General features: G+C 36.6%; 1 protein-coding gene across 3 annotated transcripts in view; it reads left to right on the top strand.

The window, feature by feature from the left end:
* Nucleotides 1-16,374, top strand: part of mark3b (MAP/microtubule affinity-regulating kinase 3b) — a 61,801-nt gene that overhangs the window by 22,634 nt on the left and 22,793 nt on the right. For all 3 annotated transcript variants that reach the window (XM_058755437.1, XM_058755434.1, XM_058755435.1), the window contains exon 4: nucleotides 8,092-8,140. In XM_058755437.1, coding sequence (XP_058611420.1) covers nucleotides 8,092-8,140 — 49 coding nt within the window. The remainder of the gene's footprint in view (nucleotides 1-8,091; nucleotides 8,141-16,374) is intronic.

The raw sequence follows: 16,374 nt of genomic DNA, 5'->3' as shown, positions 1-16,374 counted from the left end.
CCATCAACACAGGATCATTTATGACTTGATAGTCATTAAAAAGTATAAAATAATAAGTCATAACAGAATCCTGAAAAATTCCACAAAAGTGGAAGTACAACTGTTTTCAACCTAAATAACAAAAAAAAAAAAGTTTCTTAAGCAGCAAATCAGCATGATTTCTGAATACTGGAGTAATGATGCTGGAAATTCAGCTTAGCATCACAAGAATAAATTACATTTTTAAATATTTTCATATAAAAACACTCATTTTAAATTGTAATTTTACTTTTTTTTTTTTTTTTTTGTATTTTGGAGAAATCTTTTCATTATTTGGCATCCATTCAAAAATATTTTTGAAAGCCTTTAAATTATTATTGAAGATATTATCTCGTCGTATTGTTGTTTTACAAGTGACTGATTCTTTTTTAGAGCTAAATCATGAATTGGGGTGTAATTTCCCCTCTCTGCTGTCTTTGACATCACAGCTCAAAATAGTTTGGGATTGTGCACGTTCTTGCAGTGCCATCAGCCAATCAAACACAGTCATGTCATTTTCTGCATCTCAAGAGTGATTAGTCAAATAGCATTTGCGGCTCAGGTGATTAATTCAAGTACTTCAGTGGCTCTGATGATAATTCCTTAGGAATATTATTTTATAATTACTTGCACTAATGTATTAAATTGACAGGCCTACATTTAATGCTCAAAAAACTTTAATGGATTATGCTAATCTGTTTGGCTTTTAGTAAGTGAATAGAAAAGCACAGACAAAAACCTCTTCCTGTCACATTAGGAACTCTGAGCAGGAATTAGCTGTTTTCTGTGGTTTCTCAAGCTAGCCTGTTTGTGCCGATGAGACTCAACATGCATCTGTGGCCCTTCTCATGGGTTCTTAACCTCAGCCGAATTCACTGGTTCATTGATTGTACATTTCATTTCATTTTTTGTAATTTAAGAGTATTGGAGTATGTTTTAATAATTTAGTTTTAAAATTTATTCAGTGTGTTACTTGTTTATTTGGTAAATCTACTAGCCTACAACAATTTGTGTGTGTGTATGCACTTCTAAGTGAAACAGAATATTCATTGAGAATAAAATATAGGGCTTTTACTGGGAATTTGGATCAAATTCAGTCTTAAAAAGTGTACCAGATCTGAATGAGTTAAGCTCTTTGGTTATGTAACCATAACTGATTTTTGCTTACTTCTGAGATTCCTTGATGGCACCAACCAGTGATCAAACATTCATTTGCCCTTAAAATACTACCAACCTGACTCATTCTGCTTCCTGATGTCTGATGATTTGACATTCATGCAGCTTCATCTTGGTGTGCTTTTCCCAGCCATGGAACTAAAAGCAAAGGCAGAGGGTCTTCAGCGATTGCAAAGAGAACCATCATCACTTTGTGAAACTCTAGTGAATTATTCAGCAGTGCTGTGTGTTTTCCCACAGAACACCATTGAGTGTATTCATTGTGAAACACATAAAGTAGCTTCCACCTCAGGCCGTGAGAAAACCACACGTTTTTAGAGAGATGCGCACATGGGCAAAAGTACATGCTGAAATTTTGCTTTAATGCCACAATGTTGAACGTGTGCACTCTAACGCACATGCATGAGAGCGCTTAATGTAAATGCTGCGCTAATTGCTTATAGGCATATTACAGACAAGATTGCATCCATTTACAAAAGTGCATGCATGTGTTGTAGAGAGAGCTTTTCTCTGCAGTGCTGCTACCCTCCTACACACACAACATCAGGCACTTGATGTTGAAGACCATGGCATCTACGGTGAGCGTGATTTCACCAAGTACAACATGTTCCTGGATCAACATCTTTGTTGATCCTGGAACGTCATTCCAATCAACCAATCAGAATTGAGGGATAACTTTTCAGGAAATATAACTTTTAGGCTTATGATCAGGGTTAGGTGCTTCGACACCCTTGTTAATCAGCTATCATTTCTCACTGATTTTAGGAATAAATTATGGGTAGGGTTAGGTTTAGGGGTAGAGATTGGGTTAAGTCTATATTTTTGGACAATAATGTTGATCCAGGATCAACAAAAGATGTTGATCCAGGAACATGTCTTACTTGGCAAAATCACGGCGACCGGCATCTACACAGTGTGTTATTTACAGGAGTCCACATTCAGTCCAACTAGAATTTGATGTAGTAGATGGATAGGTTCTCACCTTTTGTCTCATTCCAAACGTCCTAGTCATTCTTTCCTCCATGCAGTTATAATTAATGGGGCACTGGAGCTTTCAAGCTTCAAAAAGGATGTATCAGAAGTCCATACAGTTCTTCTGAAGTCATGCGATATGTGAGCTTTATGATGGGAACAGATGAAAAGTCACTATTTGTTGTAAACACATCATTCTTCTAGCCTGGTTGATACTACACGTACACTAATTTATTTATTTGACATTTTTATTATTTTTTTATTTCCATAAATAATAAAAAGTTATTGTTCACTGAAAACAGATTGTTCAGTCTTATCTGATTATTACACATACGCTACATTTATTATTTTTCTATAAGTTTTATTATTTTCATAATTTAAAATGGAAGTTATTCATTGGAAACATGAAGCCCTGCTTCACATGCTTTATTTATTTATTCATATATATTTTTTATAATTATTATTTTTTTCATTTTTATTATTTCCATATGTTTGTTTGCTGCATTTGATTTTTTCACAAGTTAAAATTTAGGGCATTATTCTTCTAGTCTGTTCTAATTGATACTACAATTAGAACTTTATTTACAATTTTATTTTATTATGTTTTATTATTTTTAGAGGTCGACCGATTCATCGGTTTTGCAGATTAATCGGCACCGATAGTTGATTTCCACAACTATCGGCAAAAATGATTTAGTTGATTTTTTATCGGCAAAAATCCATGCAGTTTTTCAGCAAAACGTTTGTCTTTCTGTGGCTCTAATAAAGTCTGTATGCTTCATATAGAGAGCTGTAATACAGATCGCGCGTTCTCTTTCCACTTGCTCTGTTTTTTGGTTTTTTTAAACACCGAACTTCAAACTCATTTATGCCACAATGTTCATTCTTGAAGCAAACTTATGTCCGTTTGGTTATTAAATAAATTATTTTAGACCGCCACTTGATTTGAACGCAAAGCGTCTGGTGGGTGTGTGTGTGTGTGTGTGTGTGTGTGTGTGTGTGTGATACCTCTGAGTTCTCCTAGACGCAGCGCTGCGCCCGGTGTGTGACTAACTTTTTTTTTTTTGATTAGATAATTATCAAGTGTTAAAAAATAGAAGCAAATAAAGTGTGTGAGTACACATACAATATCCATATGTAAGTAATTTTAATGCTATGGCCTTGTGTAGGTATTTAAAGATGGCCATCTTTAAGTATGACTGTTTAAATTAAATGGTAATACTTAACAATAAGAGTCCATTCATAGTATTAATGAAAACTGTAGAAGTATTGTTCCTTGTTAGAGTGTGTTCATTTCAACATTCACTATTAGCTACTAATAGGCTACATTTTTAAATTTTAAAGTTTCTTCTTTTAACATTAGCAAACTATGAAATAACTTTAATGATCAATATAGTAAATAATATTAATATATTTATTCATTTACAAAGTATGGTTCAGTACACTTTTTTTAAATAGTAAAGCACTAGCTCTCTTTCAGTATCCATTTTGAAAACTATCGGTTGATTAATCGGTATCGGCCAGTGTGGTCCAACCTAGCTATCGGTAAAATCCACTATCGGTCGACCTCTAATTATTTTCATGTGTTGAAATTTAGGGGGCTAGGTTTTTTGGCAGCCACTTTCTAATAGAAAGTATTTTATAAATTATGATTTTATATATATATTTATCTTATTGTGATCTCAATTATTGTTATTGTTGATCATAACACGTTTGAATAATATCTGAATTATTGTTTTTTAAAAGTTCTTTTTATTGTGACTAATTTTGAGAGCATTATCCATATATAGTGCAGCACAAAAAGATTGAGCCACTTAAGATGTTTTAAAAAATAATGCCATAAATCATTTTTATTCATCAATCCTTTTTCTCTTATAAGTGACGCAAATGGCTCAGTGATGAGTAATTGTTTTACACTCCCAGCGGTGTGCTGTGCTGACATCTAAACAGGAAGCTCCTGATGTCCATCCACAGTTTGTCATCCCCATCTCTGATACTACTGATGACTCATCACTTACGATTCACAGAAGATGTTAAACAGCTGATGTTCCACTTCAGAGCAGCTCTGCTCTAGACACCATGCCCATCTATGTCTGGATGGCTTCCGCTCATTAGCGGAGACCTCGCTCTCTTTAATTAGCGCTCTGTAATTGGTGGCTGCGGGCTGAAACTACTGCTGTGCAGTATTTTCTGAAACATGTGCTCCCAGCATCCCGCTTTCTGCAAGTCATAAGGAAAAGTCCCAGACCGTGATCACGGTAATCTGTTTTGCCACTTTAAATGCCGTCAGCCTGTTATCAGGCCTCGATTATCATGAAACCTCCCGGTAGTGTTTTGTAGTTGCTGTTGCTTGTTGTGTCTATATGCTTTGATAATTTTTGGTCAAATTCTGCATATAAACTTACAAACCAATTTATTTTAGCATTATTTTAGTGTTTTTTGTTCACTACTTTAATGTCATGTTTTGCAATGTTAGTTTTTAATATTTATTTCAACATGGTCATATGGACAACCAGTCAGTAATAATACAGATTTAATATTCACAAATCTAAAGTACACAAAAGCATTCACTGAACTTGACTGAAATGTCAAAATCAATTGAAACACTTGTGTGTACTTAAAGGGATAGTTCACCCAAAAATTAAAATTAGCCAAAGATTCACTCACCTTCAGGTCATCCTAGGCATGCCTGACATTCCTTTTTCAGATGAATACATTCTGAGTTATATTCAACATTGTCCTGTCTGTTCCAATCTGTATAATTGCAGTGAATGGTGCACCTGTTTCTGAATCTGAAAAAAAGGTACCCATCCATCGCAAAACTACTCCACACGGCTCCGGGGTGTTAATAAAGGACTTCTGAAGCGAAACAATGCGTTAGTATAAGAAAAATGTTGATTCTTAAAACTTTATAAGCCGTTTAGTCCAGCTTCCGGTCTCTCAAGTAGGCGCGTTCCCGACAAGGCGGTTGAGTGTATGACGTAATGCGCAACGTAAGCTCCGGGGAGAAGCGCGCAAAAATCTCAGTATCCTCTTGCCTTATATCGAAGTAATAAATCTTGTGAGTAAATCTTTGGCTAATTTTCATTTTTGGGTGAACTATCCCTTTAAGATTTGTTTGTTCAGTTCATTCAGGAAAAGATTGGGTTAGACTGGTTCAAACAGAAATGGATGAGTTTGTGATTTGTTGTCAAACTCAAAGCTCATGAGTTCTGGAGACTTTTTAGTGGATTCATTACCGTTCTGAAAAGATTTGGTGAGTTAATTCAGTAAAGGGTTAATCATAATTGTTCAAAGGTTAACTGATAAGTTTGTGAGTCTTTTTGAAATATTCATTACTGCTCCAATGGATTCAGGGAGTTCATTCAGTGAAAGAGTCATCAGGGTGATTCAAACAGGAACTAATGAGTTTGTGAGTCTTTGACTGATTTGTTACCTCTCTTATCAATTAGTGAAGGAGTATAATGACTCAAACTGAAAACTCGTGAGCTCTTGAGTCTTTTCAGTGAATTAGTTACCATTCTGACAGTTTTGGTGCGTTAATTCAGTAAAGGGTTAATCATACTGATTCAAACAATAATTCATACATTTGTAAGTCTTTGTGGAAGATCTTTAACTTGCTTTTGTCAGGCGGCTGATTCAAACAGAAACTGATGAGTATGTGAATCTTTTTAACCACTCTGATCATTTCGTGAAGGAGTCATCATACTGACTCAACCCGAGGTTGTTGTTTTTTCTTTTTTCTTTTAGCAAATTCTTTTCCTATCTGATAAATTCAGTGAGTTAATTGAGTAATGAGTTATTCATGCTGATTCAAACAGTAAGTTTGTGAGACTTTTGAGATGATTTATTACTTCTATAACAGATTCAGGGAGTTCATTCAGTAAAGGATTCTGATTCAAACAGAAACCGATACATTTGTGTTTTCGACTGATTTAGTACTGCTCTCATCATTTAGTGAAGGAGTCATCTAGGGTTGTACTATATATAGCGTCTGCGATAATTTCGTGATTTCACATTATCGAGTATTTTGCAAAAACAAATTAAAACACCCCTACAGAGCCCACACATACATTACGTGAAGTCTAGACTAGAACGCATATGCATTTAGAGTGTGTTCTTTCACTGCATGATTCAGTTTAGAGACATGGGGGCAGAAATTTTAATTTTTTTTGCTCTGGCACTGTAGATTCAGTCCTATCTGTGTGGAAAATAAACTGCACATCGGTTGCATGAACAGATTGTGTTACCACTTTTCATGTACAAAGACACAGGCTGTGTTTACAGCTAAATTTAGTCTTTTACGCTCTCTGGCCTGTTGAAATAAGATGCCATCATTTGGATCTGTCCCGCTTTGGGCAGGCTACTGCACTACAGCGCTGGGGTTCAACAGTCACAAGTGTCCACTTTGATGTCAGCTCAGCTTATCCTGCGTCTCTAATGTGCCTGACCGTGTCCACATGTTGGAAGCATGTGAATAGTGTTTGTACTAGTGCTTTAGTATAGATTGCTGGTTTAGAGCATTGCTGGCTGACTAAGAGCCTAATTAGCCCTGCACTCAGAGTGGTGTATTGATTTTTAGTAGTTTCTTTTTGTACAATGACTACTGACTATTGAACTCTGTGAAATGGACACAAAACATTTTGTACCTTTTGACTGTTTCTCACGTTTTCAGTCTTTTCGAGTGTTACTGCATGCGTCAGTGTGACGTACATACTAGACTCTTGAAAATAATCGGTGCGTGTTTGGAGTTGAAAGAGTCTGGTTGAAATGCTAAAGTGTTTTTGGAAGGCTCAGGAGAGCTAATGTATGGATATATGATGAGAATGAAGGAACAGAAATTTAAATGGAATTACAAGGCATTCTCAATTCAGTTTTGGCGCACAAGCCTTGTAGCTGTAAGGGAAATTGAATAGAAATGGTAAAAGTGAGCTTTTTTTTCATTGAATTGAATAGCAAGTGTACTGTAACTTTTCTCAATTCTCCTACATGCATTTTTGCCTGGTGAACAATAAAACAAAATTTGCATGGATTCTCATTAAAGGGAGGAACTTCAGCCATATTTAGAGGCTGTTAAAAAGTCTGGGGTCTGTAAAATTTTTAAAAGAAGTCTCTTATGCTTAGCAAAGCTGCATTTATTTGATCAAAAATACAGTAAAAATATAATAATATAATGACTATGTCTGGGACTGTCATATACATAACATTATAATGAGAACACTATCATAATAAAACGCTATCAATTTTTAGAGTTTAGTTGCCGTGTTTCTGCACGTTGTTGCACGAATAAGAACGCGTCCACAAAAGGAGTTCATTGTGCAGATAGCCTATAAGTCATAATATCAATGTTATGTTGCATAAATAACGAAGCGTATTCTATATGAGATAAATGAGTTAAATCCCATTGATTAAACAAATGCTATCATATGCTTCATTCTACTTTTCATCTTCAGCGCACGCAGCTCAAAACAGAAATCCAGAACATTAATAACTATGTCATAGGCTATACGTAACATTATAACGAGAGAACTATTGTAAAAAAAAGTTGTGAATTCTGAGGATTTCGCTGAGGTTTAATGTTAACTACCTTTTAATCAAAACATAAAACATTATTTACCCCGTTTGTATCTGCGGGGTCCGTTACACATTTTCCCTGTGTGTTAACGTCAGTAATTATGACTGTCGAGTGTCTGACTTCACTCTTGGTAATGTATTTTGCCCCGTCCCCAAACATATGATTCGACTATCAGCAAGATTCGAATATTCCGATTCGACTATGGAAATCCTTAGTTGAGGACACCCCTAATATACACGCATATACTGACCAGGAACTTTAGAAACTTTAGTTTGTTGCTTTTTGTTGTTGTTTTCCAGTAAAAATGCAGCCCATCCTCTAAATTGAGTTTTTTCTGTCTTTTCTTTCAGCTCTTCAGGGAAGTAAGAATAATGAAGATTCTAAATCATCCAAATATTGGTAAGTTGTCCTACAGTAATCTGTTTTTAGAAGCGTTCTCTCTCTCTGTTTCTCTCTGTGGAGATGTTTGGGAATGTGGCACACAATGCGGACTGTAGTGGAGGCCTCTCTAATCCCCTGTGCAGGAACTCCCTCTGCTTTTCCCAGAGCCGCCACACCGCTCCTATTCAGACGGCCGAGCGGCTCCTCCCGGCAGCACAAAAGCACTCCTGTATGCCTCTGTGTGTTCCATTGTTGAGCATCCATCATCTGACGGCCTGCACATGCCTCTCCTCCCCACCCGTCTCATGATGTCATCTCTGTGTGGCCCCTGGCCCCTCACTCACCCCAATACCTTAATCGGCCCTCAGCGACCTCCATCTGCCATTCCCGGACATGAGCAGGTGTTTGTGTTCATGAGAGACCCTTGTTTTCTATTGTAAAGTATGTAGTTCTAGTTCTGGATGCTGATTGGTCAGTGGTGACAGTATGAAATTGCATAAGGGTTTTCAAACTTTCTGATGACAAAGACCCCTAAATATGATGATCCCATTATGAGGGACTCCCTTCTTAAAATATAAAGGCCACTATATGCACTAATGTTCGAAATTTTAAGGTTAAATAAAGTAGTACTTTTATTTAAGCAAGGATGCATTAAGTTGATCAAAAATAGTAAAAAAAGCTTTTATTTTATTTCAAATAAATGCAGTTTCCACAAAATATAAGCTGCATAACTGTTGATAAAAATGAGGATAATAATGAGGAATGTTTCTTGAGCAGCAAATCAGCATATTAGAATGATTTCTGAAGGATCATGTGACACTGAAGACTGAAGTAATAATGCTTTGCCATCATAGGAATGAATCACATTTTAAAATATATTCAAACAGAAAGCGTTTTTTACATTTGAATTTTTAATAGTTCACAACATTTTGACTGTATTTTTGATCAAATAAATGCAGCCTTTGTAAGCAAAAGAGATTTGTTTGAAAAACATTCTCACAGACTGCAAACTTTTGAACGGTAGTGTATGAACTTTATTCATTTTGAGCATGCAAAGTGTGTACAAATTTGTGTGTTTGAATGGAAGATGGTAGTTACTTCACAAATTGCAGTTTTGAATCATGCTTGATTAATAATTTGTTCAAAATCTTGTGTGTAGTGTTTGTAGGATTAAGAGAACTTTGTTTGGCAGATTTGATCAAATCTATTTTCAAAAAACTTCAGGATTTAGATAAATATCTATTTCACTACACAAAAGACTGCGTGAAGACTTCTGAGAACACTTATGAGTAATGACCAAAACAATACAATACAAATTGTTTCTTTTAGTCACTGAAAAACAATGTCCAAATGAAGTGATTTGTTTAAGTGAATCAGACTTCCCAGCACTGTTGTTTTCAGTACGTCTGTACTGTGTAAGTTTGTGTTGCGTTAGCCATGTCTGTTCCATTGGCACATTATGCATGTTTCACATGAATGACTGAACCAGTGAAAGTGTTTGATGCATCGTCGTGAAGGTAATGTGTTAAAAGCGAGGAGTAGGAGGAAAGGTAATTGCAAACTCCCAGCTACGGCCCACACACTTCCTAACCTTTCTCCTTCATTCAGAATTTACCTCCGTCAGCCTCCTCACATAACCTCTGAAAGCCAGCCTTTCTCCTCGCTCGCCCCTCGTTCGATTGTCTTTCATCTGCACTCATTATTTCACAGAATGTAGAGCGTCTTTCCAGGAAACAGGAATCCGGTGTGTTGTCATGACAACGCTCGCTTCCGCTTCCACATGCTATGCCCTTTGCAGTTATCTGTGTGGCGGCACACGCTTGGGCATCGTCTACTCCGTAAGAGTACAGCGTCTGGTCACACGCTATCACTGCCCCAGAGATGACCCACTTTTTGTCCTTTTCTCGCAAATGAGGGAAAAAGGCGGAGTGGATTGCTAGAAGAGGATGTGGGTGGTGTTGATGTGGATCTGGTTGTGTCAAACACGGAGCCTGGCACATTCAGGGCAGCGCTCAAAGAAAGTTTTGTCATTATGCGCTCGCCCTCATGTTGTTTCCAACCTGTATGCTGTTATTTTTGGTCTGTGGAAAAATTTCAGTGGAAATATTTAAAAAGTCATTATGCAGCTCTTGTAATGTATCAAGCATGTCAGTCAAGCTCAAAACAAACGAACAAACAAAACTCACTTTTTTCACTATATTATAAGTCTTTTGATAGTTAATGTGAGAAAAGGCTTAATTAAAGCCTTTATTCACTGATATTCTTAAAGTCTTTAAGTCTTTAAATCACATTAATACAAACTTTGATATGATGCAAAAAAATCAAACAAGAGCTTTCATGAAGGAAAGAACTACAGTACAGTGATGTTTATTTGTATATAAATGCTTTGCATTTGTATGTTTGTGTGTATACAGCTTTTTAATTGATAGTTTTTGCAGAATCATGGGTAATGTAGTTTTCACCAGGAATTCTACTATTAAACACAATTATTTCAAACAATTCTATATAATATATATACTGTGTGTGTGTATATATATATATATATATATATATATATAAGTATAATATTTTATTTTTATATTTAGTATAATATTCTCTCTCTCTCTATATATATATATATATATATATATATATGTATGTGTGTGTGTGTGTGTGTGTGTGTGTGTGTGTGTGTGTGTGTGTGTGTATACAGTAGGGTACAACGGGGCTAAAGGCACACCCTATGAAAAAATGTGCTATATATACAGGTGCTGGTCATATAATTAGAATATCATCAAAAAGTTGATTTATTTCACTAATTCCATTCAAAAAGTGAAACTTGTATATTATATTCATTCATTACACACAGACTGATATATTTCAAATGTTTATTTCTTTTAATTTTGATGATTAGAGCTTACATCTCATGAAAGTCAAAAATCAGTATCTCAAAATATTTGAATATTACTTAAGACCAATACAAAGAAAGGATTTTTAGAAATCTTGGCCAACTGAAAAGTATGAAAATGAAAAGTATGAGCATGTACAGCACTCAATACTTAGTTGGGGCTCCTTTTGCCTGAATTACTGCAGCAATGCGGCGTGGCATGGAGTCGATCAGTCTGTGGCACTGCTCAGGTGTTATGAGAGCCCAGGTTGCTCTGATAGTGGCCTTCAGCTCATCTGCATTGTTGGGTCTGGTGTCTCTCATCTTCCTCTTGACAATACCCCATAGATATCAGAGGTCAGGCGAGTTTGCTGGCCAATCAAGCACAGTAACACTATGGTCATTGAACCAGCTTTTGGTACCTTTGGCAGTGTGGGCAGGTGCCAAGTCCTGCTGGAAAATGAAATCAGCATCTCCATAAAGCTTGTCAACAGAAGGAAGCATGAAGTGCTCTAAAATTTCCTGGTAGATGGCTGCGTTGACTGTGGACATCAGAAAACACAGTGAACCAACACCAGCAGATGACATGGCAGCCCAAATCATCACTGACTGTGGAAACTTCACACTGGACTTCAAGCAACATGGATTCTGTGCCTCTCCACTCTTCCTTCAGACTCTGGGACCTTGATTTCCAAATGAAATGTAAAATTTACTTTCATCTGAAAAGAGGACTTTGGACCACTGAGCAACAGTCAAGTTCTTTTTCTCCACAGCCCAGGTAAGATGCTTCTGACGTTGTCTCTGGTTCAGAAGTGGCTTGGTAGCCCTTTTCCTGAAGACGTCTGAGCGTGGTGACTCTTGATGCACTGACTCCAGCTTCAGTTCTCCCCTTTTTGAAGCTCTCCCAAGTGTTTGAATCGGCTTTGCTTGACTGTATTCTCAAGCTTGCGGTCATCCCTGTTGCTTGTGCACTTTTTCCTACCCAAATTCTTCCTTCCAGTCAACTTTGCATTTAATATGCTTTGATACAGCACTCTGTAAACAGCCACACCTTTCAGTAATGACCCTCTGTGACTTACCCTCTTTGTGGAGGGTGTCAATGTTCGTCTTCTGGATCATTGCCAAGTCAGCAGTCTTCCCCATTATTGTGGTTTCAAAGAACAAGAGATACCCAGAATTTATACTGTAGGGATGGTCATTTATTCAAACTCAAATGTAAATATTCTAATATTTTGAGATACTGATTTTGACAGTTGGAAGTTGAGCTGTAAGCTCTAATCATCAAAATTAAAAGAAATAAACATTTGAAATATATCAGTCTGTGTGTAATGAATGAATATAATATACAAGTTTCACTTTTTGAATGGAATTAGTGAAATAAATCAACTTTTTGATGATATTCTAATTATATGACCAGCACCTGCATATATATGATTGTATTGAACATTAATGGAGCAACAGATGTTGTGTGACAGTAAATCATACAAGTCGTTTATTGTGTTTAAAAATCTTATAAATGTATGAGGTGGCAAGGGGGGCCTTTTACCCCACACACAGGGTAAAAGGGACACAGTATTGATACAAATACTTCAGCTAAAATAATGTTTTTTTTAATAATGTCTTAGTTAATACTTGTTCAAAGCAATCACTTTAGAAAAGTTTGTACTATTTTCTGCTTATTTCGAACAAAAAAAAAAGAAAAAAAGAAATATACTGTCATTAAAATGTAAATCAAAATCATTTTAAAAAGTAAAGATTCTGAAAGCATTGAAGGAGATCCCATAATAATTGAATATAGATTTACAGTAGTAACAACAAATTATATTTTATATGATATGATTAATGTCATGTTTTTAAATATGATGGTTTCATTCTAAACATGGCGATTATCTCTAATATGGACACCCAACATAATGTATGATATTTACCATCTGAATCTAACCATGTCATGTCAATGGACATGGAAAAGTCAGCCATCTATTAATTATCATGTTAATTACTGTGCCTTTTAGCCCCGACAGCAGGGGCACTTTTTACCCCAAATACCATACTTCTACATATTCTTTCGTTATTTAAAAACTGTCACTTTAATTATTTATATTTAATTGAAAATTGTTACGAAGACATTTGTCTCAAAATAAATGCATTAATTTTAGCATTCTAATTTGCTACTTAAATGTACAACACTTTAAAAAACATAAAATATTAGATCAAGTAAGCATAGAATCAACTTTGCGCTGATGCATGCGATCGCGTCAAAGATCAGACAAATGTGCACTTGCATCTTGAAAAGCAAATGTTTTGTAAAGTGCTACGCCACGTTTCTGTGCCATCTAGTGGTTTAGATTAAAATAATATCAAAGGCGCCTTTTTACCCCGGGGCGCCTTCAGCCACGTTGTACCCTACTATATATGTGTGTGTGTATATCTAGTAGGCTGACTGGTTATAACTAAAAGTTATTATTAAATATAAATTTCCTTATGAAGAGAATTGTGACTCTTACTTTGAGAACCCAAACGTTGCATAGTGTATTAATAACGACTTAATTTTCAGTCTGTTTTTCACACAGAGCTATCGAATTACTTTAGAATACTTAAAATATAGTCATATGGATTACTGTAATGGCGCTTTTTTGTGTTGCTGATTTGTCCGTTTCATAGCTTGACACACATGATCAGAGATGATCGTTATGAGCTGCCATTAACTCGCAAGAGTTGTATAATAATTATTCAGAAAGATTTTTTGTTGCATTGTAGAATTTGGAACGTTAGGGTGAGTAAATAATGACACAATTTTAATTTGAGGCGCACCATTCCTTTAAGATGATGGCAGAAGCATATTAGCCTAACAGATTTATGATGACCTATTTTCCGAATAGTTGAAGTTTTGTTAACAGATCACAAAAGCTTGAGTGTGTGTTTGTGTGTGTCTCTGAACTCGAACATCATCGCAGAAGCAGAGCACTGCCTTTGCTGGCATTTATGCTGTTACTAAATTTAGCATACATGTTGGGAGTACACGTTTGATGCTGTGTGTCATCGGGTAGTGTTACTTAAACCTGGCCCGTCACTCATAGCTCAAGCAGATTTCAGTAACGTTTTCCTGGAGACACGGCTCATGTCTGTTCAGTTGTAGGTCAACAGGGAAGAGCTCTGCAGGCACTCTGTGAGTTGAATTACATTTCAGCTCATTTAGATGCTTTAAGAGTACAGCTGGAGAAACAGTGATTAGGATGCTGAATCAAAGGGTTTTAGAAAATACTTTACTTTCGAAGAAATGCCCAGGTCATATTACATCCCGAAATCAAAAGAATAAAGCTAGCATCAGTTAGTTAATTCATTATAGGTATTATGAACTAACAATGTGCAGTAGTTTAACTGCACTTATTAATCTAGGTCAATATTAATTTCTACTTTTACACATTTTTTGCATTGCAGCTATATAGCTATAACAACACGAGTTTAACAATGAACTATATTATATTTAAAAATGAACACAACCATTAAATAAGGTCTTTTTTCTATAAATCATTTTTGTTCAGCATTTTTAATTGATCAAAAATATTAGTAAAGACATTTATAAAATGTAATTCCCCATTTCAAATAAATGCTGTTCTTTTGAACTTTCTAGTTGTCATTGTTTCCACCAAAATATTCAGTGGCCCAGCTGTTTTCAACATTGATAATAAGAATATAACACTGAAGTTATGGTTATGAAAATTTAGCTCTGCCATCACAGGAATAAATTACTGTATTCTCTATCTATCTGTCTGTCTGTCTCTCTGTCTGTCTGTCTGTCTGTCTGTCTATATCTATATCTACAGTGGGGGAAAAAATTATTTGATCCCCTGCTGATTTTGCACATTTTCCCACTGACTAAGAAATGATCAGTCTGTAATTTTAATGGTAGGTTTATTTGAACAGTGAGGGACAGAATAACAACAAAAAAATCCAGAAAAACGCATTTCAAAAAAGTTATAAATTGATTTGCATTTTAATAAGTGAAATAAGTATTTGATCCCCTATCAATCAGCAAGATTTCTGGCTCCCAGGTGTCTTTTATACAAGTAACGAGCTGAGATTAGGAGCACTCTCTTAAAGGTAGTGCTCATAATCTCAATTTGTTACCTGTATAAAAGACAACCTGTCCACAGAAGCAACTGATCAATCAGATTCCAAACTCTCCACCATGGCCAAGACCAAAGAACTGTCCAAGGATCAGTGTTGCCAACTGATTTCAACTGAAAGTAGCTAAAACTGGTAGCTAAATGTCACTAGATGACATCATAATGGCAAATTCACTGATCTATATAAAGATGAATACAGATCAGTGGGCAAGATGAGAACTTAGATAAGGTTTGTCCAATAAGTTGCTATATTTGTCCCTAAACCTTTGAAAAAAGTCTCAAAAGGGGTGGGGAAGTCGCTAAATCTAGCTACGAAATTGCTAAATTGGCAACACTGCCAAGGATGTCAGGGACAAGATTGTAGACCTACACAAGGCTGGAATGGGCTACGAGACCATCGCCAAGCAGCTTGGTGAGAAGGTGACAACAGTTGGTGCGATTATTCGCAAATGGAAGAAACACAAATTAACTGTCAATCTCCCTCGGTCTGGGCTCCATGCAAGATCTCACCTCGTGGAGTTTCAATGATCATGAGAACGGTGAGGAATCAGCCCAGAAGTACACGGGAGGATCTTGTCAGTGATCTCAAGGCAGCTGGGACCATAGTCACCAAGAAAACAATTGGTAACACACTACGCTGTGAAGGACTGAAATCCTGCAGCACCTGCAAGGTCCCCCTGCTCAAGAAAGCACGTGTACAGCCCATCTGAAGTTTGCCAGTGATTCAGAGGAGAACTGGGTGAAAGTGTTGTGGTCAGATGAGACCAAAATCCAGCTCTTTGGCATCAACTCAACTCGCCGTGCCAATGACCCCAAGAACACCATCCCCACTGTCAAACATGGAGGTGGAAACATTATATTTGGGGGTGTTTTTCTGCTAAGAGGACAGAACAACTGCACCGCATCAAAGGGACGATGGACGGGGCTATATACCATCAGGGCCAGGGCATTGAAGCCAGCCAGGGAATTGAAAATGGGTCGTGGATGGGTATTCCAGCATGACAATGACCCAAAACACACGGCCAAGGCAACAAAGGAGTGGCTCAAGAAGAAGCACATTAAGGTCCTGGAGTGGCCGAGCCAGTCTCCTCCAGACCTTCATCCCATAGAACATCTGTGGAGGGAGCTGAAGGTTCGAGTTGCCAAACATCAGCCTTGAAACCTTAATGACTTGGAGAGGATCCGCAAAGAGGAGTGGGACAAAATCCCTCCTGAGAAGTGTGCAAACCTGGTGGCCAACTACAAGAAACGTCTGACCT

Source organism: Onychostoma macrolepis, chromosome 20 (genome assembly GCF_012432095.1).
Source record: "Onychostoma macrolepis isolate SWU-2019 chromosome 20, ASM1243209v1, whole genome shotgun sequence".
Classification (NCBI taxonomy): Eukaryota; Metazoa; Chordata; class Actinopteri; order Cypriniformes; family Cyprinidae; genus Onychostoma; species Onychostoma macrolepis.
Note: the sequence above shows the minus strand (reverse complement) of the source record. Positions and strands in the feature narration are given on the sequence as shown.